This window comes from Platichthys flesus, chromosome 9, assembly GCF_949316205.1.
Source record: "Platichthys flesus chromosome 9, fPlaFle2.1, whole genome shotgun sequence".
NCBI lineage: Eukaryota > Metazoa > Chordata > Actinopteri > Pleuronectiformes > Pleuronectidae > Platichthys > Platichthys flesus.
In genome coordinates this window covers 19716951-19744795 of record NC_084953.1, presented here as the reverse complement: position 1 = coordinate 19744795, position 27845 = coordinate 19716951, and the positions used below count along the sequence as shown (strand labels likewise).

Here is a 27845-nt window from a genome sequence, read left to right as displayed (position 1 = left end):
TCTCTCTCTCTCTCTCTCTCTCTCTCTCTCTCTCTCTCTCTCTCTCTCTCTCTCTCGCAGCCACACCCTCCTCACAAGCGTGCAGTTGTGCGGGGCTGTGACGGTCGGTGCGTGCGTGCGTCTCCCTCCCCTTCTTCGTCGTCGGGCACCCGCAGCATCAGCAACACAAAAGGGTGGAAGAAGGAGCAGAAGGAGCCGAGCTGCCCTCAGTGCGGGAGGGGATAGAGCAGGACGAACAATAAGGTGCAGGCTCGAGATTTGTTTCTTCCTCCTCTCTTCCATGTTGTGTTTCTGATGGTTCGTGTGCATCTTCACGACGCTGATGACCTTGTCACGGTTCGTCTCATTTTTCATTGACCTGCTCTCATCATCGTCTCCATCCTTCCTTCCTTCCTTCGCAGATGTGTGTTGGTGTGTGTGTGTTCGGGTGCGCGCGCGCGTGTGTAAATGGGATGGGACTCCGATCGTTTACGTGAAATGCGCAAACGCCGATGTCAACAGGCCAAATTGTCTTAATGGCTATTCCCCCCCTTATTCCCCAGAACGAGGCTAATCTGTGTGTTGTAGGTTTTTGATCTTCATCTGTGGCAGTGTGTGAGGAAACGCAGCGTGCACAGTCTTTGTTCTCAGTCTGCAATTAATAGACTGTAATCCTTGTGCGGCAGCATCCGCTAATCTGCCATTAACGTTTACGTATAGATCCCATAGGTCTTTCACTACAGCCATCCGTGTCTCTGCTATAACATGTCAGCCGCAAAAGCAGCGGCCCACAGACTGTGGCGTGGGCCTACATGTGCAACTAAACAATAATGAACATATGCAAGGGTCATTTCAATCAGAGCTGCATCATTGTCATTGGACCACGGTGCTGAGACATGTAAGAGGCAGGGAGAGTAGATGGTAGATTGACAGCTGCTGTTGGAGGCAGGTTGGAGTAAACCGGTTATTTGGTTGAGCGCATGTAGCTGTAGTATCATCTGGAGGCTATAAATAATAAATAGATGGATTTATGTGAATGGTTTGCTATTAAGCCTCAGAGCTGTGTGTGTGTCATCCTGGCTTATAGAAGAGATCTGACACCAACTGATCCCAGTGTTTTTTAAAGCACTGCTATGTTTCAGCTTCACATCAGCCCTTGCTCCGGACTCTCAGGTGTAGAGGCACAGTAAACAAAGATATGAACATGTCGTCTTCACTACCTCTGTGCCCAATAGCAACATTTTCAGAGATCTCTGTGGCGTGCCTTTGCGATGCCTGACAGCATCCATTTTATTTGAGTCATGTTTCAGCCTTTGACCTGAGATAAAACTAACAATGACTTGATCTGAATCACTGTAGGGCCAACAAAAGAAAGTCTGAATCAGTTTTATGTGCATCTTGAGGGCAGCAGATCTGTCTTATAGCTGTAAATTAAACAAACTGGAAACACCCAGACTGTTAAAAACACAACAACTGCATTCAAAATTAACCACTAGCCTGCTTCTGCTGTAGGTATTAAGATTTCAAATGTTCAGAGGCACCTTGCATGAATAGATTATTTAATCGTTGTATGGCACAGATCTGTAGAAGTGAAGCTTTGGTAAGAGCAGTACAACGTATTTAATGTGTATTTTACTTATATTTGTATTAACATCATTCTGCCCTTATCTGAAGCACACAACTGTAATTACACCGCACTGAATTTCTTAAGAGACGATCTGTCCTAGTTATTAAGTCCTCCTGTGGCTCCCTGGTGAGGTTCTACACGTTCATATCACACATCTCTGCTCCAGATAATGTCTTATAGTATGGCTGAGCAATGAAATAATTTCAATTTCATCAATACTAATATACCAACGGTTCAATATTTGTCGGTACATAGCTTATGCATTGTGTAAACACAGCGAGGACGTTTCACATAATTGATCTATGTCCAATTTGTTAAATTCTTTAATGCGTTTATCAAGTCTTTGTCATTCTCTGAGTTTAAAACCACAAGCTTTATTCAAGAGCAAAAATCGGTCTGTAAACTTAAAAGAAATAATAATGTGACAGTTATCGTGATAATTATCGATATCGACTGATATGGCCAATTTTGATCTCAACAATATTATCTTTCGTTATATTGCCCAGCCCCTACCACACAGTGTGCATTCTGCTCAAACTGCTATTGTTATTATATCAGTGATTTGTTTGGGACATTGAGGTAGCCTCAACCATGTCACTGATTAAAAAATGACAAGTTAAAGCAAGACAGATTCATAGAATAGTCCATTTGAAATTTGGCTTTTCTCCTCTAGGCGATCCCCATCATCCGTTATGTAGCATCACTTCACACACTGATACGTTCATGCAGGTTTGTATGGCAGGTAGAATATAGCACTATATCCAGGTATTTATTTTAGTTTCTCTCCACCATGAAAATTCAGAATGGTCAAGTGCCCCAGCTGCTCCTGTCTCACTGAGAGGAGCTGAGGCTGGTTGATCCCGGCCTCTTTTCACATAGAGTGGAGTCGTTAAGACTCTCTACTTGTCCTGTGTGTATGAGTGTATGTGAATACATGTGGATGACTTGTGCTGCTGCTTTACCGGGGGGTTTCTCTTTGTGCCCAGAGTCAGTCAGAGGAGCAGTCTGTGTTTGGAGTGCTATGCTGCTGTAATATAGGCAGCATCCAGGTTGGTAAAGCCCCATCATTACCATATCTCTCTGAGACTGCAGTGTTATGCTGCCAAAAGTGAAGAGTGGGGGGAGCTGGCCTTATTTCTCACCAATGCTCATACACACCACTTTTCTGATCCCAGATCAGATTAATATAAAGTGAGGATCATATTTGGTCATTTGGGATGGATGGAACTAAGCTGCTGTACAAAGTAAACACTGAACAGCTTGACCAGTCCCCCCGTCTGTGACGTCCTCCATGTACAGATCAGCCCCATAATACCTTTATGATTATGGCCATAACGTTATTGAGATGTTATGTCACGTAACACGGCATCACAATCACACATGTGCATGCATGGTTACAGTTAACCCACAATGAAAGCCTTTGTGTGCGTCGGCCAGTCCAAATGATGAATGCCACTCTGTTCTCCTGCCCTGGCTATCTGGCGGGGAAACAAAGTGTCACTTTGTGCCTCTCAGCACAGCAGCACTAACAGACACAGGAGAAGGACCGTCTCTCCTCACTTGCTGCTTGCTCTGCCCCGACACCCCCATAGAGTAGACCCTGCATGTGCTCCACTCCAACACACATCTGCACTCGCGTTGAGCCCACACCGACACAAGGTTTCAGTCCAGAGGTACACGACTGCGCCTTACAAGGGAGATCAAACGGTCATCAGCATCAGAATTGAGAGGGGTGTTTAATCCACCATTCTCCTGTACACCCCCCCCCCCCCCCCCCCCACACACACACACACAAACACACGCACACACACACACACACACACACACAAACTCACTCACTCACACACAACGAAACCCTCACTGTATCTGACACCTGACTCCAGGTAATGCCCTAGATCCGCAGTGACAGCAGGCAGGTGGAACAGCCACACACTCAGAGATACCCTCGCACACAGAGCGCCCGCAGGACGGTAAGAAGACATGCTCATACACAAAGATAGCTCTAGGTCTTGCCTTTCTCGATGGTTTGTTTTTATTCTCTTGCTGTGCTCACTGCCGCGCTGTGGACACGACCATTATGAGCAGCTCGTGTTGTACAAGGTGATCTCGGGAAGCGTATCAATGTGATCAAAATTCTGGCATTTTGGTAAATGTCATCCGAACACGTCACGAGTCGCAGTGTGTGTGTTTGAGATGCTCAGGCAGGAGGAGGTTGCATTTTGTTGTTTGTTTACACGCAAGCTTTGTTAGTGAGCCAGGGTAGAAAATAGGACCGCGGTCATGTGATCTGTGATGCGCATCACTCCAAAAATCCATTGTTTCTTCTCATGCACCCTTTGGACTTCTAGTGGAGACAAATGCCAAGAACGGCTGACAGCATAATGTCTGAAAAAAGAAAATGGAGCGGAATGTTATATAATTCACAAAGGTGGGGTGTGTTGGTCGTTGGACTGGAATGTGTGTTGTACAATGTTTTGATCCACACTGCTGGTGTTTTTTTTACATCTCTTACCAGGCTTTTAGCCACCATGTCTCACGGCAGTTTAACAGTTATTCGGGTCATCTACAACTGGTTCAGACTGAAATATCTAAACAAGTATTGGATGGATTTCATTCAAACTTTGTACAAAGTGTACAATCATGATCCCCTGAGGATGTAAACTACTGAAATCTCTACTGCTGTCATGTGATTTACATTTTACATTGTCAGTTTTATGCTTAGTGCTTTTCTGTTTAGCAAAGGTCAGCATGCTCGCAATTGAAACCAATGGGCTTTCACACTTCCCCTGTTTGGCCCAGACAATTTTACCTTTCAGTTAAGTCTGGGCAAAAAGGACAGGTGTCAGGTATCAACATTTTGTCCTGACAAAAGAGGAAGTCTCTCTCAGACAAACCATGAATCAGTTTGCCTGCAGTGTGACTTTTGCCAGCATATGACAACAGGAGAAGACAAAGAAGGGCAAGCAGCTCACAGGATTGCTTGAAGTCTTCACCTCAGACGATAGGATGTTTGAACTCTGAGGATGTTCATTTTGTTGGCAGTGAAATATCATAATGATATTGATTAACTGGTTTATTCATTCAATCCATTCAAACTGAAAGACAAAAAGTTGGTGAATAGAATAGTCGAATCAGATGTACGCCCATCTATAAACCAGTCAATGTCAGCTATAAGTTGACGCCGCCCACGTAGGTGATGGCAACAGGAAGTCACACAAGAGTTATAAGTCGCTCCCTAAATTAACCTTGTAAACAACAACTATAAACTACATTTAAACAATGTTACCCAAACATGAACCTTAGATTGAATACAGAAAACATACCTGTGATACACATGAGCATTTTAGCATGTTGATGTTAGCGTTTAGCTCACAGCACCTCTGTGCCTCACAGAGCTGCTGGTGAGGCTGCATAGGCCCTTTCTCATGTTAATGCACCACACCTCCGCTTTCCCATGCTGACACAGATTTGGGTCAGTCATGCTGGCCTGAACTTGACACATCTGGGACTCTTTTCTTGGCAACATGAAGATTGGTTCAATCGTCGCCACATGTTGGTGCTTTAAATGTGCTTTACCCATTTGTTTGGTATTTTCAGGCCCTTCACAATGTGCATTGTATAAAAATGAGAGAAGAGAGGACTCTCATTGGAAATGTGGCAGAACACGTTTGTGTTTGATGTTATATTGAAGTAGAAGAGAAGAGGAAGAAACAGGTCTGTTGACAGCTTGGTTGAAAGTGAGATGCTTGACAAAAATGGCAGCAATCACATGACAATATATTAATATCCAAGATAATCTTACGTTGTGAGTGTGGCAAGAAACCCAGTATATCAGTCTGCTCTGAGTTCTCCAGCAGATGATTCTTCTGGGAAAACTTGGTGTTACTCATTTTAGCTTTGGTGTCGTGGCTGATGAACCTCTGATGTTTATTTTTACCAACGCCAAGAAGGTGGAGTTTTTCACCCCTGTGTGTTTGTAAGCAAGATTAAACAAAAACTGATTTCCAGGAAACGTTGGTGGAAGAATGTGGATCAAGATCAGGGGACAAATCAGGGAATTTCTTCACGCTTCCCCAGGGAGTAATTCAAAGGTCTTGATGGGAAACTTCAGACATGTTTAGGGGACGGATATTTATGAGTGTGTGTAATCTGGTGCAGACACGAATACAAATCTGGACCCTAGTGAATTTAAACTGAGTATCATGGGGGAACTGTTTGGCATTGGTGGAGGTTTGCACTTGACTGAATGAAATTAAAGTTAATATTTATTATTACCCAACCGCTTTACCCTTGTGCATTCTGACACTCCCTCAGCATCCTTGTGCATTTTGTGCTGCTCAGTGCAGCTGCAGTTAAAACAAACCCAACAAGAACCAAGGTTTTTTAATAAGAAATAAAATTAATAAAATGTCATCTGCTGCTTCAAACACGTTGCCATGGAAACGGGAGGTTGCTCAAACCCTAGAGAAGTATCGAGTGAGATTGGGACCAAGAGTTGGTGTTGATGACTAGATGACAGCAGTGGTAGTGAGGACATGGATTCATCAGGTTTGCTGCAGTCCCCTCACACATGATAGATCATGTTCTTCTGTTTGGAAGTGCTTCCCCATCCACCCTTCCTCATGTCACCCTACATGCCACTGCCATGTTCCTCCAAATGAGTGATGCTAACAGACCTAACAAACCCAAACCTGCTCTTCTGTCTCTCTTCTGTATTTACTTTCACCGTTTTTTCTCCCAAAGCCACAGCGGAGGCGTCGTTCTTCTGGGTAAAACAAGCTTTGTGCAAAAGGGCAGATCGATGATCCCTAAGGTTTTACTGCAGTGGTGCGCAGCCATCTCAAGCTGTGCAGCTCAAATAGGTAAACTGTTACTCGGCTCCACCTCTTTCGTCCGTCTGCTTTGTCAGCAAGCTACATGCGCTGTAAGGATATGGCACACTAAGCCATGCCATCAGGGCCGGGGTAGTTGTCTGGCCTGTCCTGATGCAGAGCTGTGTCACCATCAAATGAGCTGCTGGGTCGTCTGAGAGCGCCGAGACGCAGCATCGTGTTATCCCACTGTCATACTATGATGCGGCTGTATCCTTGTCAAAGGCATTTCTCTGCTTCTATAGAGCACATGGCTGCTCCTTGTGCTTCTCTCATCCCATCTCCCCGAGTCTGTCCCCGGCAGCAGTCGGACTGCAAACACACAGCAGTAAACACAGACCCTTTCTCATCATTGGGACTGGCAGCCAAACAAATAAACAATGAAAAGAAGATCCTGATCCACAGTAACTCTCTTTACACCAGCATACACAATCACACACCAGTCTCTCTCCAAACCACACACACTCTGTCAGTGTTCACACACGCCCAACTACCGAACATGCTTGTTCGCTCCTTGCTCTGTGCTGGCTGGAGTCAGACAGGACAAAGAGCCTTTTGGGGCCAGACATTTCTGAGAGAGTCGATCCAGCTCTGTCCTCCCTCAGGAAGGAAGCCCACAGCATGCTGATCCCACTGGAGACAGCGGGCTTCTCTCCGGCTTTCTCAGTACTGTCTCTCACACTCTCTGGCTTGGTGGGTGTACACACAATACATGTCACTGCAGTACATCGGAAAACCTCTGGCTCAGGCAACGTGCTGCAGACAGGTGTTTGCCGGTGGATGCAGAGTCCAGGAATCCGCCTGTGGACGGTTCGTTCCTGTGTGTTTACGAGGTGTAAATGGTGGTTCATGGGGGTTTTGTGTAATTGTTTCAACTGTATCTTTATGGAGGATCTCTAATCATTAGACAGGCAGAGCTGTATTTTAGCTCCCCCACGATTGGCCTCAGAGGGCTCCTCCTCACTTTTAAAAACTGTATCGTGTCTGTACACAAGCCGATCACCTCTCTTTTGGAGGCTCCTACTCTCTCCCACAAAGCAGGTAGCAGCATCCCAATGTTCACTTCCTTCTTCTCTCACCACAGCCAAGGTGCGCAGTGATCATGGCAACGGACGCCGTGGAAAATAAGCATGATATGCTTTTAGAGGTAACCGAATCCAAAGGCCCAGGTAAATAGGAAAACAATGAGTGCTTTTAGTAACATCTTAAAGAGACAGTGTCCTGAAACAGATTCAGCGATCACATCGTGAGGATGACATGACCTCAGTTTAACTGTATTTTCACTGTCTCTTTAAGAACTGCATGGTGTGGTGATGGGTTTGACCTGATAGAAGAGATTTGCAGAAACCTTTCCTCCTGCTTGTGGTGTGCTGTGTCCACGTTTGTTTTTTTGTGGCTTCTTTAAACCCTTCTTCATTAGCTGTAAAATGATCTGATATATGTTACACTATTATATTATAACAGCAGTGTCAAGAAAGGAAAACTAACATCAGCCGGTGTCCAGGAATTGCATAAGACAGAGAATAGAGATCAAATCCATATCGGTCAGTGTTAAATTCAGTGTTGAGCAATAATATATACTTTTTTGAGTCAGATGAGAAGACTTACACTATTCCCATGTATTTCCACTAATCAAATGCAAAGCCATAGCAAGCAGCTTTGCAACATTTGGGGAAATATGTATATTTCTAACGTCATGTTTATATGGTGAGTCTGAACGGCATCAATAATGGAAACAGCAGCTATAAAGCTCACAATTAAACACAATGTTTCTTATTTATTTCATCCATAGAAAAACTGAAGTTTAAAAAAAAAAATCAAAAATATGAATGGGATGTTAACGGCCAGACTATTTGTGACCTAAAGGTTGTCACATAACAACCAATTTAAATGGCAAATTGTCATTTACTTTTTAGATTTTGTTTAAATCAATCAATCAAGATATAACATGTTATTCATAATTATATAATATTGGGTGAGTGTTAATTGAACAAACTTTGTAACCCTCTGAGAAAACCAGGCTAGCGGTTTGCCCTGTTTCCAGTCTTTGTGCTAAGCTAAGCTAATAGGCTGCTGGCTTCATAAGGAATGTAGGCTGGTATCAATGTTCACATTAAACTGTCACAGAGATAAAACAAAATGAGCTTATTCGTGAATGTCAAACTATTCCTTCGATGACATAGAAAATCGATACATTTATTCTACAACACCCTGATTGTTACTTTGCTGACTTTGTATAAACCTTAGATCTCTGGAATTTAAAAGCACTCCTTCGCCTCCTGCTGGTTTTCTGTGCTGCCAGTGAGTTAATTTACCTTCCCCAGATGTGAAAGATTCACTGTTCATATGGCAAGAGTAAAATCCCAGCAGGGTCCAGGAGGCCCTGAGTCGAGACATACAAGAGCACAGGAAGCCAGAGTTAACCCTCGCGATACGTCAGGGGGCTGCTCTGTGGAGTCGCTACACTCCAGAAAAAAATGTCCTTTCTCATTTCACGCATGAGCATGTGAGCATGCCCATGGCGGTGCATTATGGGCTTTATAACAGAGTAGAAGGACTGGACCTGGCCCTAATGCTGGGACAGCATGCTGCAGGGAGACAGAACATCAGTGTCACACCATAATATCCCTCACTGCACCAAAAGTAAGGGAGAGAGGGTCTCACAGTATTGAGTGCGTCATCAGTTTGACAAGTGCAATGTTCAAACACTGTGTGTCTCTGTTTAAACAAGATCTGGAGGTTTGTTTGGTGATTTACAGAAGACTCTCAAAGTCTCCAACACTCACAGATTTATCAATTAAAAATTAAATATATTATATCCTTACATAGAACGATATAATATATAGTTAAAAGATACCTAAGAAAACAGACACATAATCCACATTTACATAGACCCCATTAGAACAACAGAAAAAAATGAAACAATGCAAAACGTAATAACGTCAAGATTAAATAAAGGTTATATTCGATTCAATTTTTAGTCGACTCGCCATTTGTCTATACATGTTCAAGCAATTTCTCTAAAGAATAATAGTCTCCAGTTGTTTGTCGTCAGGTCATGGACTGTCTAATACAACACAAGCAGCTTGAACTGAACACAAAATTGTTTTTTTCAGTTTGACATTTTGATAAATCCCCTTATTTACTTTGTGACAAGAGTTTGATGAAAACAATATCACCACACATGTTCCAGCTAACTTAGCTTGGCATAAAGACTGGAAATAAGGGGATGGAGTGTTTTGGCCCTAATCTGTTCAAAAACCCGACATAAAAACAACATGCAGTGGACTTAGGGCACCATGTGTTGGCCTATTTATTTTGACCTGGAGCGTCAACTTCCCAAAGTCTCGGCTGAGTTAATGTGGCAAATGATTTCATGTAAAACGACAACTTATACTTTTAAACTTTTTATATTACTCAAACAAACAAGATATGTTAAATGGCTGTTTTAACCATCAGAGGCAGGCTGTGGTTTCCTCTATGCTTAACCAAGCTAACTAGCTGCTGGCAACAGCTTAATATTAAGTGAACACAAAGTCGTATCCATATATCTGAAAATGATTAAGACTGATCGGTTATTTTAGCTTTATAACACAACACATAATGTATTCAGACAGTAACATAACAAATACATCCTATACTCAAAAACAAGTATTATCATATCCTTGTCAGTATATTAATATAAATAAACACACACACCAATTAAACATGTCTTTACTCCCACACACTAATAAAGACGCGCACGTCGGGGTCATGGATCTAACTGTGGAAATTAGTTTACTGTATCATTTCCCATGATGCCTCTGGGTTAGTGAAATCCCACACCAGTTGCTACTTATAGCTCTGAAAGGGATACTCGCCGAGCCCTGAGAAGGCCTGTCTGCACAGTGGTGTAGAGTAGCTGTGTAGCGCTGTAACCTCACCTACTGAGTTTAACCAGGGGACCTCAAGGAGCCGCTGCTCAGAAATACAAATAAATACACAGACCAAAACACAACAAGCACACACACTCATGTTTGGAAACAGAGATGTTCAGAAGAAACGCTCTGTATATCTTTTTATTGACAGCGAAGAGAGATCCCTCTACATTTCCTTTTCAGAAAAGAGAAAGTTTACTTTGTGATTACGATTTTTTATTTATTTATAACATCCAGACATCGAAGACCGATGGGACATAATCAACCAAAAGTCCAAGAGTTCATTTCTTAATTTGGATTCTTGACTTCCTCATGACCGGGCACTTATCTCTCTGGCAATGACAGGGTTTATTCCATCGTCTTTTTTCTTTTTTTAAATTTCCTCAGTCAAAGTTTAACTTTATTATTCTAATTATACTAATTTGCAGCTACTGGAATTGCCTCAGATAGAATAGTGGATCTAGGAAGGGATTAGCTCTGCCATTTAATATTGAATATTGTTGTTATCTACTGAAGTGTTGCTTTAACATTATAGGTCCAATGTGATGTGTCATTGACCTTTGAAGCTCTGTGGATATCACTGCTTAAGTTTCTCCCAGGACAAATCCTGGATCTTGCATTTGCCAGTTTCCAGCCTGTCATTCCAAAACTTGGTCTCTGTTTTACTAAAGCTCTGGCTGTGGGTGCTCTGGTTGTATGGGTGTTGTTTATCTTTTCCACTTCCTGTAAACACAAGTAAGTATGAGAGCCAAGGTTTTCTCCTCATTCCGTATGCTATTTTGATTAATTTTCAGAAAAATTCAATCAATTGCATTTCATTATCTACATGCACAAACACGCCCATACGCACACTGCCCGTTACATAAAGATATAAAGATTGATTGTCTCACTGTACCCGTGGTTATCATTTATTTTCACTCTCCCACAGAGAGACGACGACAGGGCAAATTCCAGCCCTTCAGACGACTGTTTGGGAAGAAGAAGAAGGAGCGGAAGGCGAAAGGGGGCTTTGATGGAGCAGAGCTGAAGGCGAGTGTTTCTACTGGGGAAGTGTCCAATGGACTCGTATCTGATGATGAGGAGTCCAATCAAAATCTGAGGTTAGTGATATGGATAGTTTCATTATTACACACATAATAAACCTTTATTTCAGTTATGTGTTGCCACCTACATTTTTACTCAGTGAAACAACCAGGCCTCTTATCAGATGTCTTCACAAAAGGAAAGTGTGGACACAGATTCTCATAAAAGCTTCAAGTTGTGGTTACACAATCTGTAGAAAGACAGGGTGAGGCTGTGTAAAAGTAGTAGTTTATGACGAGGCCGAACGTTGATTCGAGCCTTTAATTAATGTGCTCAAACTGCCGCTTTGTAAAGAGCAAAATGATTAAGCCCGCTCATGCTAAATGAATGAATGACAGACAGTGCTGACTGTCTCTTTCTTCTGCAGGGGGTTGAATCCCATCGGCTCTCGAGCTCTCTCCCACGACAGCATCTTCATCCCAGAGGAGCCGGCGACAGAGCCTGGTCTGGATCACAGCATGTCCCAGGAAAACGTATCGGATAAGGTTCGGAATCTGCAGGTGGGTCGTGTAGAGATATCCGCAGTTAGCAATCAATAATCTCCTCTGTATGTGTATAATGTATTTTTACTCCTTGTCGATGACACAGAGGCAGATAGCACAAGGTATAAAGTTTGGCCAGAGGCCTTCTTCCATGAGAAGGAGTGAGGGAGATGAGGGAAGTTCAGACGAGGAAGAGATTCCCCGGAGCCCTCTGAAGGTGTCGGCCCAGGTGGAGGCCGAGCCACCAAAAACAGAACCAAAGGTAACAGCTCATCAACTTGGGTTAGGTTTTATTGTCCTCTCTCTCTGTTAAGCCATAAACACACCAGGTTTTATTTATTTATAAGATCCGTATTGTTCTCTTACCCCCTGACATCACCTGTCTTTTAATGTGGGCTCTCATCAAATACCCTGAACTGCCTGGATTACTGTTACTGATTGAACTGTTTTTACTGAGCTCAGTAATTCCAGTTTTTCTCAGCATACATCTGAAACATGAAATAACATCCAGATACTATAAACCTCAACTCCTTTTATCAGAAGGGCAATTCTAGGTTTTATCTCACCTTTTACCTCCAACTGTTCATGTTATATTTGATTCATTAGTTTTAATTGATTAATTTGATTTACATTTCAATAACATTTTTATGAACTGTCTTTATCCCTAATGATTTTACTTTTGCATTTAGCTATTTAGCAAATCTTACTGTTTCTTATTTGTGTTCTCTTAGTGTCTTGGAATGATTTGTGTATTTCTGTTCTTGTGAATGAAGTCTTCAGGATGTATTTAGATGACAATTGGGTATTATTTTGAAAGGGAAACTGCAATGGTTAAAATCAAAGTTGGTACGACTACATATACAGTATGTAGCCATAAATAGCTTGAGAGGGACACTCATGAAGACTGACCGCTATCTTAAATGAACAGTGGAGTTCGAAAGACGTATTAGCCAACAGGACCTCTACCTGCTCCTCATCAACAGTATTGTCAGTAGTCTGTTGCATTGTGGGTAATGCAGGTGCCATATTTGTTGGTAAATCCCAGTAAGTAATCTCTGTGGTTCTGCTGCATCAATCAAAATGAAAACTGAGTTCGACAATGTTGTAGGAGGTAAATTACAAATCAGTCAGTGTTTCCGTTTTTGATAAACGCTCTGTTATTTTGACAGCAGCAGGTGCAAGGTGCTCAGGCACACACCAGCCCAGTGAAGTCCCCGAGATCCAAACGAGTTCTTCCACCCTGTGGTACGATTGAGTCCATCAATCTGGACGCCGTGCCGCAGTCTGCTCCTCGCTTAGACAACACAGCTGCCAAGCATAAGCTGTCCGTCAAACCAAAAAACCAGAGAATCTCTCGCAAGCATCGACGCGTCACACAGGTGAGTGGTCCAGATATGAGCTGCAACAAATGGGTATTAGCATGTTGATCGATTCCCTGACTCTTAACAGCGTTTTTAGAGGAAGGAAACTTATTAACGACCATGTTTCCACATCCACAGGAACTCCAAGACATTTCCATCCCTCGTGTTCTTCAAGAGGACCTGGAGGCAGCAGGAGGGTCTAGTGATGACCAGCGCAGGGCTTCTGTCGAGTCCCTAGATGGCTTCAAGAAACAGAGACTCCATGAGGAGGAAAGACAGGAGACAAGGAGGAATAGAGAGCTGGAGGAGCAGAGGCTCAGACAGGAGGAAGACGGGAGGAGGAAGAGGGCGGAGGAGATGAGGCTGCGTGAACTAGAGGAGGAAAACCAGAGGTGTCGTGAGCAGCAGGAGGAGGAAGAGAGAAGGCAGAGAGAGGAGGCAGAGAGGAAGCTGAGGGAGGAGGAGGAGGAGAGGAAGATTAGAGAAGAGGAAGAAACTAGGCGGCGAGAGGAGGAGGAGAAGATCCATAGGGAGGAACAGGAAAGGAGAATGCGAGAAGAGGAGGAGCGTCGACAGAGGGAGGAGGAGGAGGGGAGGAAGCGACTGGTTGAGCAGAGGAGGAAAGAAGAGGAGGAAAGGAGGAGACGTGAGGAGAAAGAAGAGGCTGAGAGAAGGAGGAAGCTGAGAGAGGAAGAGGAGAAAAGAAAAAAGGAGGAGGCTGAGAAGCTAAGGTCGCAAGAGATGGAGGAAAGGAAAAAAGTGGAGGCAGAGGAGATGATGAGAAGGGAGGAGGAGCAGAGGAGGATGTTTGAGGATGCTGATGGAAGTCCAGATTCACAGGAGAGGAAGAGGAGGGCCGAGGAGCTGCGATGGAGGGAGATGGAGGAGAGACAGAGGCCTTTCTCTTTCAAGGTTTCTTCTGGAGAAAAGCAGATTTTGTTCCAGAAGGTCAATCTCACGCCTGTTACGCCGGCCTCAGGCTACCAGAGTGGTGCTGTGGCTGAACAGAGAGATGGAGCTAAGGCCTTTTCCTCTGAGGGACCAGAATCCCCCAACCTGCCAGCATCTCCATATGTCCCCCACACAGCCATCTTAGTGACGGGCGCCCAGCTCTGTGGGACGGCCGTCAATTTAGACCAGATTAAAGACACCGCCTGTAAGTCTCTGCTTGGTCTGGGGGAGGATAGAAAGGCCCAGGGTACACCGCCAACCAAGAGTAAAACGTCTCCGGACCGCAAGTCTGGCAAAACCAAATCACTCACAGAGTCTGCACTCTCTACAGACAAGTCCAGTGCAGCCGTCCTGGCAGAGTGGGCGAGTATCCGATCCAAGATATTCAAGGGAGTGGAAGATGGCAAGTATGACGACTACCCAGACGTGAACAAAAACCAGCCTCAGCCCTGCAGCGAGGACCAGCTCTCCCACACCAACCTCAGGAAGACCATGTCTGCCAGCGCCAAGTTCTCCATCACCCCCGCGAAGAAGAAGTTTGGCGATTCAAACAGGAACTCTGAGGTGTTCAGTTCTGACGCAAAGGAAGCGGAAGAGGAAGCTACTTTGTCTGACAGCCCCACCGCTGAAGTCTCTGCAGCTCCAACCAGCAAACCTCAGAGCAAGACGAGTAAAACGGTCCGCATCGCGGAAAGAGGGTCAGAGGAATGTATGTTTGCCAAAGACCTCCCCTCTTTCCTGGTTCCCAGCCCTGGAGCCAAGTCTGACGGGGCAGAGCTGAGGAGCAGGGCCCAGAGTGAGATAGTGGCGTCAGAAAGTAGAGAGGAGGGAGAGGAGCAGGGCCAGGGCAGTGAGGTCTCACCTTTTGGAATAAAGCTGAGGAGGACTAACTTTTCCCTGCGTTTTCACAGCGAACAGTCCACTGAGAAAAGGAAGAAACGCTACAGTGCTGGGGACTGCTTTGACGGCGTCCCTTCACCTCTCACCCCCATCGAGCCCGACCTTGATGCATCCTCTGTCTTCTCAAGTCCTGCGTCTCCCCAGCAAGAAGGTGCGGTCTGCAAGTTCTTACAAGCGTGTGCCTCCCCCGTCGGCCCTCGGGCTAAACAGGGAAAGTCTACCAGCCCGACCGCACACAGCGAAAGTGAGACAGTGCTTTCAAAACCACCGATCTACCGAAGACCAACCACGTCACCCAGAGCTACCGGATCAGTCCCGACTCCTCCCCCATCGCCGCTGCCTAAAGTGGTCCACGCGCCTCCCAGCGATGCCCTGATCCAGAGGACAGGAGCCAGGGATTCATACAGCCAGGAGCCAACAAGCAGGAGCGAGGAACCTTCAGCGGTGGCCCACTTGCACCGGAGCAGTCATGGCCAGGTCCAAGTGGAGGAGGAGGTGAAGGAAAAGAGATCCTTCTTCCCCTCTATCAACATCCCCTGGAGAGACAAGGCGGACAGAAAGACAGAGCTCATCAGAAAAGGTCAGTGTCAACACTTATCCAAGTGTTGAAGCCTGAATATGCTGTTCAGTTAATCTGTGAGTCCAAGTGAATTGTGCCAGATGTGATGAAATTTATTACGGATAATCCTGATAGATCATTCACAGGAACTTGAGCTCACTGTGACATTGACCTTTGACCCCAAGGCACCAAAATCGAATCAGTTCATGCAAGGCCACCGTGACCTTCAAGTCAGGTCTACTTTATTGTCATTCATCCACATACAAACTATGCAGATGACGAATTTGATTTCTCACAGGCCAATGTGCAAAACAACACAACATAAATATACAAAAATAAAAACAAAATGTAAACACAATGTCAGGGCAGTGTGCAGACCATACAGTCTATATGGTGCAGACTCAAATACTCAGCAATGTTTAAAAGATACTGTAAAAGGTTTACCTATAATAACGCAGTGGCTAATAAATGGTATGTTACTATAATATGACCGTTCACTGACCTTTGACCTTTGGCTACCAAAATCAAATCAATTCAGACTTATGTCTGAATATTTCTACAAATTTGTAAATCCCTCAAGGCGCTCTTGAGATGTGTGAGATGAGAGTGGGACAGACGAACAGAGAACTGGAAAACTGCCACTGACTGTGGCCGGCATGGAGCCGTTAAAACTTGTTCAATGTAAATATGGGCATGTCGATGTTTTATAAATTTGGGCTGGTGTAAATGTTAACCTTTTCTTTAGTATCGAAGAGCTTTGGCTTCTTTGGTTATAGATGAAAAATTAAGATTTGCAGATAAACAAGCTTATATCATACCTTATATACAGAACCATAGAGTACAGTAAGAGTAAATGTTCAGAAACAGAATCAAGACACTTTAAACTCTCTCCTGTCCTTATACTATATACAAATAATGATGTGTTCCTGTGTAGAAAAACCGTCCCTGCAGAGCAGACACTCACTGGACAGTGCCAGGGTGCAGGAGAAGGAGGCCGGACCCATGTGGATCACTCTGGCTCTGCAGAAGCAGAAGGGTTTCAGGGAGCAGCAGCAGAACCGAGACGAGCATCGGTGCCAAAGAGAGACCAAGCTGGCTCTGAAACAAGCTCGAGATAGAGACAGTGTACGTGAGCCAGCCACAGCAGCTCCTCTCGCAATCTCTGATAGATCTGCTCCGCGTACACATTCATCTCCTGAACATCGTTTCCCTCGTCTGAAAGAGTGTGAATGTGTATTGCAGGTTACTCTGCTGAGTCCCACGGAGAGCAAAGGCAGTGGGAGGTATAGTCCTTCTAAACCTCAGACACCAGAGGAGCCCAAGAGACCCGACAGCCTCTTCTGTCGTTTAGACCGCAAAGAACAACTGAAAAAGGCCAACACTTTACCCAGCTCTGTCACTGGTAAGAACAAACGTGTACAATAGGAAAGCCAATTTATTATTGATAATCAGCCTTTGATAATCAATTCTTCTTTTAGGTCATCAACAAAAAAGTTGTTAAATACAACTGGTTCTATCTTTTCTGTTTGAAAATTGTCTGATGGACATTTACCACAATTTTTGACAGTGAAAGTTTATACTACTAACAAAGTGAAGTGTGACGTCACACACTGTCTATTTCTGATTTGTGTGTGTTAGCAGAGGTCATGACCCCCATCAGGCCAACGCCATTTGACCAAGACAATACATAGTTAAAGTTATATTAAAGTTCATATTTTGGAATATTGTTATATTATTTTTATATTTTGTTTTCTGTTTACAGTAGAAAGTACCTTGAGATAATGTATACTGTAATTTTCAACCCCCTGTTGATTATATATTGTGAGCTGCTTTTATTGTTATTCACTTCTATTGGCTTTCTGTTTTTTTATTATATGTACAGTGTCTTTTAACATTTTTGGAAGCACTATACAGATAGAAAAAAAAAGATTATTATTCTTACAATAAAACCATTCAGAAACAATTTTTGTTTCTTGTTTCAGTTGAAATCGCTGACTCTACACCGTCGCCACCTGCAGTCAAGGAGGTGTCAAAGCGCTTCCCCTCCAGTGACTCTCCGCAGGTGTCCACGGAGCCGGCCTGGCTGGCCCTGGCCAAGCGGAAGGCCAAAGCCTGGAGCGACTGTCCTCAGATCATCAAATAACATCCTGCTCCAGCTTAACACTCACTCACACACACACTCACAGTCTGCACACTGCCCAGAGTCAGCGTCACCCCTCCCTTCCCAAAACCTCCAGATCCCACCAATCACCATGACATAGCCCTCCATCAGCTCATAACCACACACACTGGCTGGTACTATTATCACGCTAAAGTGCGCTTCACATTCAAATAACCCAGTACAACTGCACAGATATATTTAAACAACTGCTGCGAGCATGCACATCCTGTATACAAATACACAATGTGTCACCATGGTTGTGAAGAAATCACTCGTGTGTGAAGCTCTCACATGTGACAGTGTTCCGTCAGCAGAGGGTAACTGTCTGAAGTGTGTTTTAAGGGCTACCAGTAACAATACTACTCAACATGAGCCTGCTGAATCTGCTTGTGGACAACGACTGAAGGAATCGTTGCAGACTCTTAATATTTACGTGATGCAGCAGATTTGTGTTTGTGTTGAAACAAAAGCTGCATCTCTGCTCTGAGCCTGTTTGTCATGAACAAAAGAAGAAGACTTTTATTTCTTTCTTTTTTTTTACTCATACTGGAAAAACTTAGCGTAACAACTCTCACTGTGTCCGTGATAACTGTGATAGCTGTCAATCAAGCTATTGTACAATTTTGCCATTATAAAGGAACAGGATCATAATCACACGGTGGGTGCACCTAAACACAGCACTGAAGACCACAAGTGTTACTGGGCATTTTACAGTGAGCCGCACACTTTCCTTGTGGCCGCGTCATGACGTAAAACTGGATTTGTTTGCTTTGCTAAGCGGAGATAGACACAACGCCTGCCTGCTGTAACATACGATTCTTGTAGCCGTCCTCCTGTAACACACCGTTTGTAGGCTTACGCCATCACTTCCTCGTAAATGTGATATGAACTTCTTACATGACGTAAAAGAAAAAAAGGAAACCCTCCAGCATTCTCATTTCCTGCCACTCACTTAATGATCTGTATATGTATGTAAGTATGTACTGTATGTTAAATCAAAAGCTTCAGTCAGAGGGGAGAGGCCCCTGCGCCTGAGTCCCTTTGTCATTTGGTTTCTAACTATGGTCGTGCACAATAGTGTAGTGTACGCAGTGTTATACGTAACAAAAAAAATGTTTGGTATTATTTGCACTTTTTTGTCCCACTTAGAGGTATTCATGAGAAAATTCTTAAAGAGAAACAACATGTTATGAATAATGTAAATTAAATACTGATGTCTGAACCGCAGGACTGAAGACTCATCATTCTCAAAAGTAGAGCACGGTTTTATCATGCTTCTGTTCCATATAAACAAACACAACCTAAACAATATGCACAAATAACATGAGTTAATAATAAAATTTATCATAAATTGGATTTAAGGACCAAAAAAGAACGACAACACACAGATGCTCTAACTTTAAACTGTTACACATTCTATCCCCGGCTGAAAAGCAGGATTTGTCTCCATCTGCGACATGTGGCACGGACAGCTCTCTCAGGCTCCTCAGGGAATATTCTGTGCAGGTTTTGCTTGGAATAATGTAATCTTTTAAGTATTTTTAAACTGAATTAAACAGTGCTGTGTATTTATAGAACATGTGTGTCGATAAGCCAGATTCTCATATGTCGTTTAGTATTAAGTTAAAAACTCCTCTAAAGACCTTAAAACCTTAAAAGTGACATCACATACCCTGACTGTCACATATATGCAAATCCCAAACCACGCTGTGATTTGCTTTGCCACAGGAAGTAAATATTCTAGTCACGCTCTTGCCTGCATTGATTTGAAGTAAGCAGGAGGCTAAGGTTCACCCCTGACACATTCACATATGTACGAACTGACCCTGTATCAGTTTTTTTCAGACTGGGATTTGTTCACTACAGTGGTAAGGTGGAAATACTCAGCCATGGCATCAATCCCTCATTCCGCTCAAAATATGTTTTTTTATTATATAAAAAGGCATGCAGCCTGTTTAAAACATTTAAACATATTTACTTTGCTACGATTAAGGTATAAAAACAATTATTTACAATAAGAATCAGTAAAAAAAGTACATTTAGTCCTTCTGTGCTTCGTCTTTGACAGTCAGATTTAAACAATACACATAGTCATTGCGGCACCCGATAACAAGAGAGCGTTTGTACACCACTGGGGATGAAAACAGTTCCCCTGGTAGAGAGTGGGAGGCCAGCATTTGTCCGTTTTCAGCATCCAGGATCCAGACTGTGCCGTCTGTCGAGGCCAGGCCCACCAGCTTCCCACTCCTGCCCACAGCCGAGCCGTCGAACACACACGGACTGGAGAACACTTTGCCTGACGTGTGGAAAGTCCAGACTAAAGATCCGTCGGCGCAGTTTAAACAGTACAGGTGCCCATCATGTGATCCACACAGAAGCCTCTGCTTGTCCGGTGAGACACATGGAGACGAGAAGACGGGTCCTTTTGTTGAAAACTGCCACATCTGCAGGAAAATACAAGAGTCACACCACAGCATGTAATAACTGCTTCGGGTTCAGTTTTTACTGCAGGAAATTCAATTTGCAGAGGAGAAAATAGTTGAGGTTTCAGTCCTGGTAACAGTGGGAACAGCAGGTGTGATTTAACTAAAATGCTATAGCAGCTGACAAGAGATTTTTTTTTATGAGCTTTAGCAGGAACGTGTTCAAGCGTTAATACGTATGAAAACAAAAAGCTTCAAATGCAGAAGTCTGTATTTGAATCCAGAGAATGTCTTAAATGTCTTTATCCATCCATTATTTATTCTTACCATAACCTGACCCCAATCGGGAGTATCAGCAGAAAACCCACAAGAAATCTTGTATTCACTGAATAGATTATATTCTGTGTTCCTGAAAATACAAATAGAGAAGTGTAGAGTCTGACTTTAAAGTAAAAGGTAATCAGTTTACATCTGTTATGGATCTGCAATGTTTGTTTGAATTTAAGGAGTCAAACCTTTGGCCTATTGCCTTCCACAGATTAAATTCTGAACCGAGCCACTGCAAACTACTGCTAACAGGGTCTGAGCTCTGCTTCTCACCAGTCTCCCTGTGTTGCTGTAGCAGCAGATGTTCCCATCCACAGAGCCGATCGCAACAAGACCAGAGGAGCAGTTTGGTGATGAGAAGAACGGGACGTCCCTGCTGTCGGACCACAAGACCTCTCCACTGTCCTGAAACAGATAACCACATGTTTGACCCCCTGTCTTTATGTCACCCATTCAACAAAACGACTGGAGTTTGGGATTTTCTTCACTCACAGGGTTGAGACAGAGGAGGCGACCCCCCAGTGAAGCCACGTACAGCTGTCTGAGGGAGGGATGGAGACAAGGGGAGGAGAACACAGCTCCACCACCACAGTGACGCTTCCAAACACACTGCTTCAGCTAAAAACACAGAACTTCATCAAACCCGGCAGGGGAAACAGCTCTGGTCATCCATGACCAAAGATACAAAGGTCAGAAGGTCACAGCACACATGATGACTACTCCAAGAGGAGTATATATATATATATATACATATATTGTATTTTTTTTTAATAAACATTATAATAATTATGTATTTATGACACAATAACACAAGACACTGTCCTCAAACTTCTTGGAGAACTGTCATTCATTTCTAAAGTTTTAAGAAAATAATAGAATAAATTAAAAGTGTATTCTCCCGGATTAGGAGCACACAATTTGAATTGAATCCCCACACTGTGTTATGTAACAGTTGTTTTCGGTCCAGCTTGCTCACCTTTGGGTTCAGGGCGTAAACATGTCCATCGTGGGAGCCCACTATCACCAGACCTGTGTGAGGATCCACAGCAGCAGAGCTCTTCACGGCGTCTCCTGTCTCAAATATCCACCGCGTCTTTCCGGATGCAGCACACAAGAAATAACAACAGCCATCGTAGCAGCCTATGAAAATACAGACATAAAGCTTGAAGACAGAACCTGACATTCTTAAAATCCTAACAAGATATGTAGAAAGTAGTTACAGACCTACAATCACCAACGTCCCACAGTGAGACACAGCAGCCGACGCCTCGATCCTGTCCCCCAGGACTCGCTCCCACACAAGGCTCCCAGTGTCCAGGTCTAGAGCCTGAATCCTGTGAGAGTGAGAGCCGATAAACACAGTTGATTTGGCCTCATCTGACCTCTGATCTGTTCTTTCATGGACTAGAAGCACCGGGGAGGCGTCCACGCATCTGCCTGTGTCCGAGGACCAGCTCAGACAGAGGCCCACAGCATCATCTCTCCGTTTCTTACTTAAATCTTTCTCTCCGACTGCATCCGCCTGACAGCCTGATCTGACATTAATCTCTATCACCTCGCCTGCTCGTCTTATAACTTTAAAAGCCTGTCTCTCCCCCTGTGGCCTCTCTTCGGCTGCAGACTGAGATTCTTTGCGTTCTCTCTTCGCTGGAACAACAGACGGAGCATAAGCGTGCCGCTTCTGGGCCTCGGGAAGTGGCGCCGTGCTGTTCTCAAGTGGTGGCGTCAGTGTCACTCTGGCTATGTAGGTCAGGATGTCAGAAAAGCTGCCATCAAATACAACCTCCAGGAGTCCAGGTGAAGTGAGTCCCACAGCGGAGAGGATGTCCTCACAGAGGTGCAGCGCCTTCAGAGAATCTCCTCCACTCAACAGGAAGTTGGATTCCTCATCAACGGTCACATCTTCAGGTAAACCTAAAGTATCCTGTTGATTTATGGGACACAAAGCTGAGTTTGAATATATATAGACATAAAGATATTTAAATGTGGAGCTGTGTCATTAAAAGTGTGGAAATACCTGCCACAGAGACTGGAGGGTTTGCTTTAGTTTGCTGAAATCTCCCTGTGGAGCCTCTAAACCCCGTTTTTGTCTTTGGTATATTTTCATTAGGGCCTCCATGTCTACTTTGCCTGCCGATAAAAAAACAACAACATTAGAATTCCTATAATGCTGAATGAGAGAACAGCTGTGGTTCCTCTGGAGTGACCTGCATCCTCTGCTCACCGTGAGGCGTCAGGCACAAGGCCGGGACCAGCAGCAGCGTGTCAGGAACACTGTGCGACGGCAGCAGCAGAGACAGCTGGTCCACAATCTGCCTGCTCAGATCCCCGTCCGCACCGCTCGTCTGCTGGAGTCTTACAGGAGAGGGGAGAGGAGCAGCTGCTTTCTGGCCTCCAGATGTGGACGCCACCACAAAGGCAAGCAGCCGAACGCCTTCGTACAGAGCCACAGCACAGGCCTCCACCTGAGGCAGACTCGATATGAGCTGAGGGAGGGGGAGATTAAACATAAACATGTCTATCATCCAAATAGTCAGCAGTCAAAGAAAGAATTGTTCATGAGGATCCATGATCCTCTGCTGTTGCCCAAATATTTATTTGGTGATTTAAAGACCAATATGTCTCTTCTTTGGGGATAGAATGTAGACTGAGATATGTTCACAGTTTTAATGCCAACCTACGAATGCACGTTCACCAGGATTAAAGAAAATCACCAGAGAAAAGACAGACAGAGATTTATGGATTCATTAATAAAATGCATTTTATTGCTTTTCTCTTTATTTTGTTTCCTCTGCCAAGGAGGTTATGTTTTCATCCCAGGCTGTTTGTAGGTTTCTTGTTTATGCAAAAATTCTGAGTAAAAGTATGAAGTATGGGTCAAGGAGGAGCCAATAAAATTGGCTCCTCCTTGACTCCTGTTCTGGTTTAACAAGGTTATAACGTATCAGTGTTGTTTGTTGCACTGCCCCCCTGTGGCCAGTGAACTCAACTGTTCCTGTTTTAACTTCAGCTACAGACGACAAATTCCTCTCTCTGCCGAGACCTGCAAGGTTCAAAACTACATCATCTCTTTCTTGCTGAGATCAATAGCAAAACCTACAGTGTGAGCTACATTATCATTTCCTTCAGTAGTTTATGATAAACCAGCAATAAATATCACTGTACTGCCTTTGATATTTGTATTTTGATGTATGTGAATTAAGTGATAAATACATAATTCGTTACTTTATGTTTTCATCAAATTCTATTTCTAGAACGTAAGAATTAAATATGACACTGAACATAAAACAATATGACTAAATAAATATCATTGGCCAAATACAGTTTATACATATATACAGAACACTGTACCTGCTGCAAGCCGTCCAAGTTCACCCGTTTCCCGTTGCGTTTTATCAGCCTGTCTCTCCGTCCCAGGTAGAACAGCTGTCCGTCTCTAACATTCACCCAGTCTCCAGTGGCTCTCATTGTCCCGGGGCTAACATCCTCCTCATCGTCCAGGAGACACACTCTGTCCTCTCCACCTGCAAACACAGGTCACATGGATTCACTTCACCAAAGTAAGATCTGCATGAATGCGTGGGTCACAGTGAGATCTTTCTCACCTATGAACACCTGTCCTTCCCCCTCTGTAACAACGCCACCATGTTCATCTCTGACTTCCACCACCGTGTCCATCAGAGGCGTCCCCAGAGGCACTGAGGCCTCCGAGCTGGAGGATCTGTGATGTTATAGATGTGTTAGCTGCAGCTGATATGAACATGCAGACTTCAGAAATCATTTTAAAGAGGAGCACTCACAGGTTGCTGGAGTGTGGTATTTTGTAGCAGCAGGCCCAGCACGACACCTCAGTGATACCATAGATATTGAAGAAGAGGGTTTTGTTGTCCTCGTGCCTCCAGCTCCTCAGCAGGGCCGGCGAGGGACAGGCCTCTCCACCCAGAGCCAAGACCCGCAGCGAGGAGCCGCACGACAACACCTCCTGCTGTAGGACGCGGTGCCCGAAGCGGCAGAGCAGAGTGGGCGTGACCTGCGGAAACAAGAAAACACCACATTATAGGGGATATACATTTTGTGTGGGCGATTCCAGGTAAAATGAGTATTGATCAGGATTTCCTGCAGGTTTAAAAAAATCTTAATAAATACTTTGTAAGACCCTAATGACTGACATTGAAGCACAACGTAAAATGTGGCAGATATGAAGGAACATTGGAGTCCCATGAATTACTCACACTTCTCCATAATTGAAGATAAGGTGAAGTAGCCTAGTAGAGAATAACCCTTGATTCACCATGTTATCTCGCAAACTACAGAATATATACATAGTTTTCCCACAGACAAGCTGAGTGTAGTTATCAGCTCCATGTTGCTCTTGTAGTTTTATTACAGCATGCTAATATCTGGATCATTGAGACATTACAAACTTTGCATGCCGCCAAAACATTTATCTAAAAAAGCAAACAAACATTAAAACACAAACACAGTAGTGTTAAATAAACGTTAATTTAAATAAGACTTCCCAAGAATGTAATATCTTAACATATTTAAGACTTTTAAAGACCTAAAGATAAGTTGAATAAATTTAAGACTGTTTTAGACCCCACTGAATTCCTGACTGATGAAGATCGTGAACCTTCTTGCCTGTAAGACCGTCGTGTTGTGATGCTTGAACAGAAGCTGTGCCAGTCGATTCGGCATTTTCTTGATCACAGAGGGGATGATGAGGAGCTGTGCCCCGGATGATAAGGCCAGGAAAATATCCACCACAGAGGGGTCAAAGGTCAAAGGCGAGGCCATGAAAACCACATCATCTGCTGTCATCTGAAACAACGATCTGAGCAAAGAGAGGCGCACTTTTAAATATTTATCCAAATGATGCTCCAGAGCAGGAGATAGAGGCATGAAGGCAGAATTCCTGACCTCAGGTGCAGAATGTTGGGGAGTATACACTTGTGGGGCACCCTCACAGTCTTTGGAAACCCAGTCGTTCCAGATGTGTGCAGCACATACGCCAAGCCCTTGTTGCCGCAGTCCTTTTGCTCCACAGCTGTATCACAGACTTCAGCACCATCTGTCCACAACACAGTCGGTTGTGTTTCCTGATTGTGCTCAGCGACTGGCAGCAGCGTGACCCGTACCACTGTCAGTTTAAACATGGGCAACACCACACACACAGCAACTGACATGTGTTTGACAACAGTCGTCTGGAAACGCTGCATGGAAAAAGGAGAGAAGATCCATGAGCACCAGGGAAGACTTCAAACAATGTCAGGTTGGAACTTTACAATATACATAAACTATATGAATCGTCTTTTATCTTTTTACAAACGCACTTGTTTTATTCGAGCCATGTAAACTGAATAACTAACCAGACAGAGTGTGCCACTACCAAAAATCCCCAGGTACTATGTAGGCAGTTGGTTATGGTCATGTGATTACTTTCCCATTTCTGAGTGAATTTGCAACACTGTTGATCAATATCAGCTAAAATAAGTCCTACGTTATTGGCTTATATGTGGCCCCGTCTTTAAAACATTTATTATGTGAATGCGGAACAGATTGGATTATATATATTAGAGCATGAGGGAGGAACTGAATGGGATCTGATTTTCAGGGCCATAATTGTATTGTTTAGGGCAAACTAAAAACATATACGAGTATGTAGGTGAGAGGGTCAAGACATTTTTTGCCAATAAGAAGCAAATTACTTTGGCTTATTTTGTGTTGCTTACTTATAATGTCTCAATCAATCCAGAGAGACACAATATCTAATTCAGCTGAACGTGAAGACATGTTTATATAGTATATGTGCATCATATTTGCAATTTGATATGTGTATTCATACTAATAAAATGTGAAATATTTCACCAGCAGTAGGTCAGTCTTCACAGCACAGTACTTGAGGCGACACTGGTTCATGACCCTGGCAGAGAGAAGTCCTGGAGCCTCTGGGTCCAGAGGGAGGTAGGCAGCTGGAGACTGAAGGATCCTGACAACAGCACAGAGTCAGTCATGGGTACACACAGACACACACAAAAACACATAGACACACTCAGGCAGACAGATACAGAAAAAGACAGAGACACAAACATACACAAACACACACACACACACATACACAAACACACAGCGAACTCACCCAAGGATCCACACTGGTATGAACAGATCGTCACTACAGTACAGCCCAATGACTCCGTTACTATGAGCACAGTTTTCCCGCAGGACATCAGACAGATGGGAGGACAGCTCCACCAGCTCTCGGTACCGCAGAGACAGCGGGCTCCCGGGCACCGAGCCGCCGCTGTCGTATGTCACCGCTGCCCGGTCTGGGTGCAGAGAGGCGGCGGCGGACACGAGCTCCTGCAGCGTCCCAGCAGCCATACTGCACCGTCTGGACAATGACTCCAAGAATCACATGGGTTCGATCATATGTTGTTTCATTCAGTCTGGGGAGATTTAGTTTGTATCCGACGGAGCGTGTGTGTCGCATGAAGATGACATAGCACGTGAAAATGACGTCTCGCTAGTGGTTAGTTCACTGGCAGAAACTGGGAATGATCAGATGCACTCTAACAACAAGAACAACAATGATAATAGTAACGATAATAATAACTAGAAAGGCGAATAAAAAAGATTGTAATTAAAATGACAACAACAGAATCAAAGCAGGTACAGCGCCCTGCAGCGGCGGGGAGGGAGCGACACTATGTACCTGTTACTGAAGAACAGCGCCCCCTACTGCCACATGTGATGATTAACTATTTTTGACATGTTCAAACTCAAACATCAGACTTACTTAAAGAGAGCTGCTGCTTTTAGGTAAAGAAAATTGTACAATGTTGCTTTATGTGGAGGAAATAACCAGTAGCTGAAAACAGGACATATCGACAGAGTCCAGGTGGGATTTCACAGTTTAATAAAGATAAAAGAAAGAACACATTCAATTATGTATTTGAATTATAATCTGTTACAGTTCATCACATTTCAAAACAAAAAGCTGAACTGTCTGGAGACGAGTGTATTCATCAAACAGAGAATTACGAGCCATGGATATAATCACACATAACCACTGACTGTATATGAAACATAACACACAGCCAGACAATGTCCTTTCTGATATCTCCTCCATTGAGTCATTGGTGAATAATAATAAAGACGTATATATATATATATATATATACGTACGAATATACGTACGAATGGA

The 27845-nt window shown here is 43.9% G+C and overlaps 2 protein-coding genes across 7 annotated transcripts; one reads left to right on the top strand and one right to left on the bottom strand.

Annotated features, from left to right (window-relative positions):
• Positions 1–55: 55 nt before the first annotated feature.
• Positions 56–19089, top strand: cracd (capping protein inhibiting regulator of actin dynamics). 2 transcript variants are annotated; one of them, XM_062395795.1, is made up of 9 exons: positions 56–243; positions 11323–11494; positions 11845–11977; positions 12066–12221; positions 13132–13338; positions 13459–15751; positions 16665–16855; positions 16973–17132; positions 17713–19089. In XM_062395795.1, exons 3-9 carry the CDS (start codon positions 11936–11938, stop codon positions 17871–17873), a joined length of 3210 nt encoding a protein of 1069 aa, XP_062251779.1. In that variant the 5' UTR covers positions 56–243; positions 11323–11494; positions 11845–11935; the 3' UTR covers positions 17874–19089. The 2 variants fall into 2 exon arrangements, with proteins under 2 accessions (XP_062251779.1, XP_062251778.1); XM_062395794.1 differs by having other exon boundaries at positions 13129–13338.
• Positions 19090–19226: 137 nt separating this feature from the next.
• aasdh (aminoadipate-semialdehyde dehydrogenase) lies at positions 19227–27117 on the bottom strand. 5 transcript variants are annotated; one of them, XM_062395792.1, is made up of 14 exons: positions 26781–27117; positions 26510–26630; positions 25562–25854; positions 25283–25475; positions 24442–24671; positions 24247–24362; positions 23993–24165; positions 22866–23127; positions 22659–22771; positions 21866–22565; positions 21618–21781; positions 21134–21259; positions 20915–21046; positions 19227–20335 (listed from the first exon to the last, which is right to left on the bottom strand). In XM_062395792.1, the coding sequence occupies exons 1-14, from the start codon at positions 27020–27022 to the stop codon at positions 19931–19933; spliced, it is 3270 nt and encodes a 1089-aa protein (XP_062251776.1). In that variant the 5' UTR covers positions 27023–27117; the 3' UTR covers positions 19227–19930. The 5 variants fall into 5 exon arrangements, 2 of the variants coding, with proteins under 2 accessions (XP_062251776.1, XP_062251777.1); XM_062395793.1 differs by having other exon boundaries at positions 26510–26620; positions 26781–26859; XR_009921948.1 differs by having other exon boundaries at positions 20326–20335; positions 21134–21182.
• Positions 27118–27845: the final 728 nt, after the last annotated feature.

Excerpts from the sequence above, each read along its gene's own strand:
- aasdh (XM_062395792.1), bottom strand. The coding sequence starts at position 27,022 with ATGGCTGCTGGGACGCTGCAGGAGCTCGTGTCCGCCGCCGCCTCTCTG. Across the intron at positions 24,672-25,282 it reads ACAACACGACGGTCTTACAG|GTCACGCCCACTCTGCTCTG; the intron begins GCAAGAAGGTTC and ends TTGTTTCCGCAG. Across the intron at positions 24,363-24,441 it reads ATACCACACTCCAGCAACCT|ATCCTCCAGCTCGGAGGCCT; the intron begins GTGAGTGCTCCT and ends ATAACATCACAG.
- cracd (XM_062395794.1), top strand. The coding sequence starts at position 11,936 with ATGTCCCAGGAAAACGTATCGGATAAGGTTCGGAATCTGCAG. Across the intron at positions 11,978-12,065 it reads ATAAGGTTCGGAATCTGCAG|AGGCAGATAGCACAAGGTAT; the intron begins GTGGGTCGTGTA and ends TCGATGACACAG. Across the intron at positions 12,222-13,128 it reads CACCAAAAACAGAACCAAAG|CAGCAGGTGCAAGGTGCTCA; the intron begins GTAACAGCTCAT and ends TTATTTTGACAG.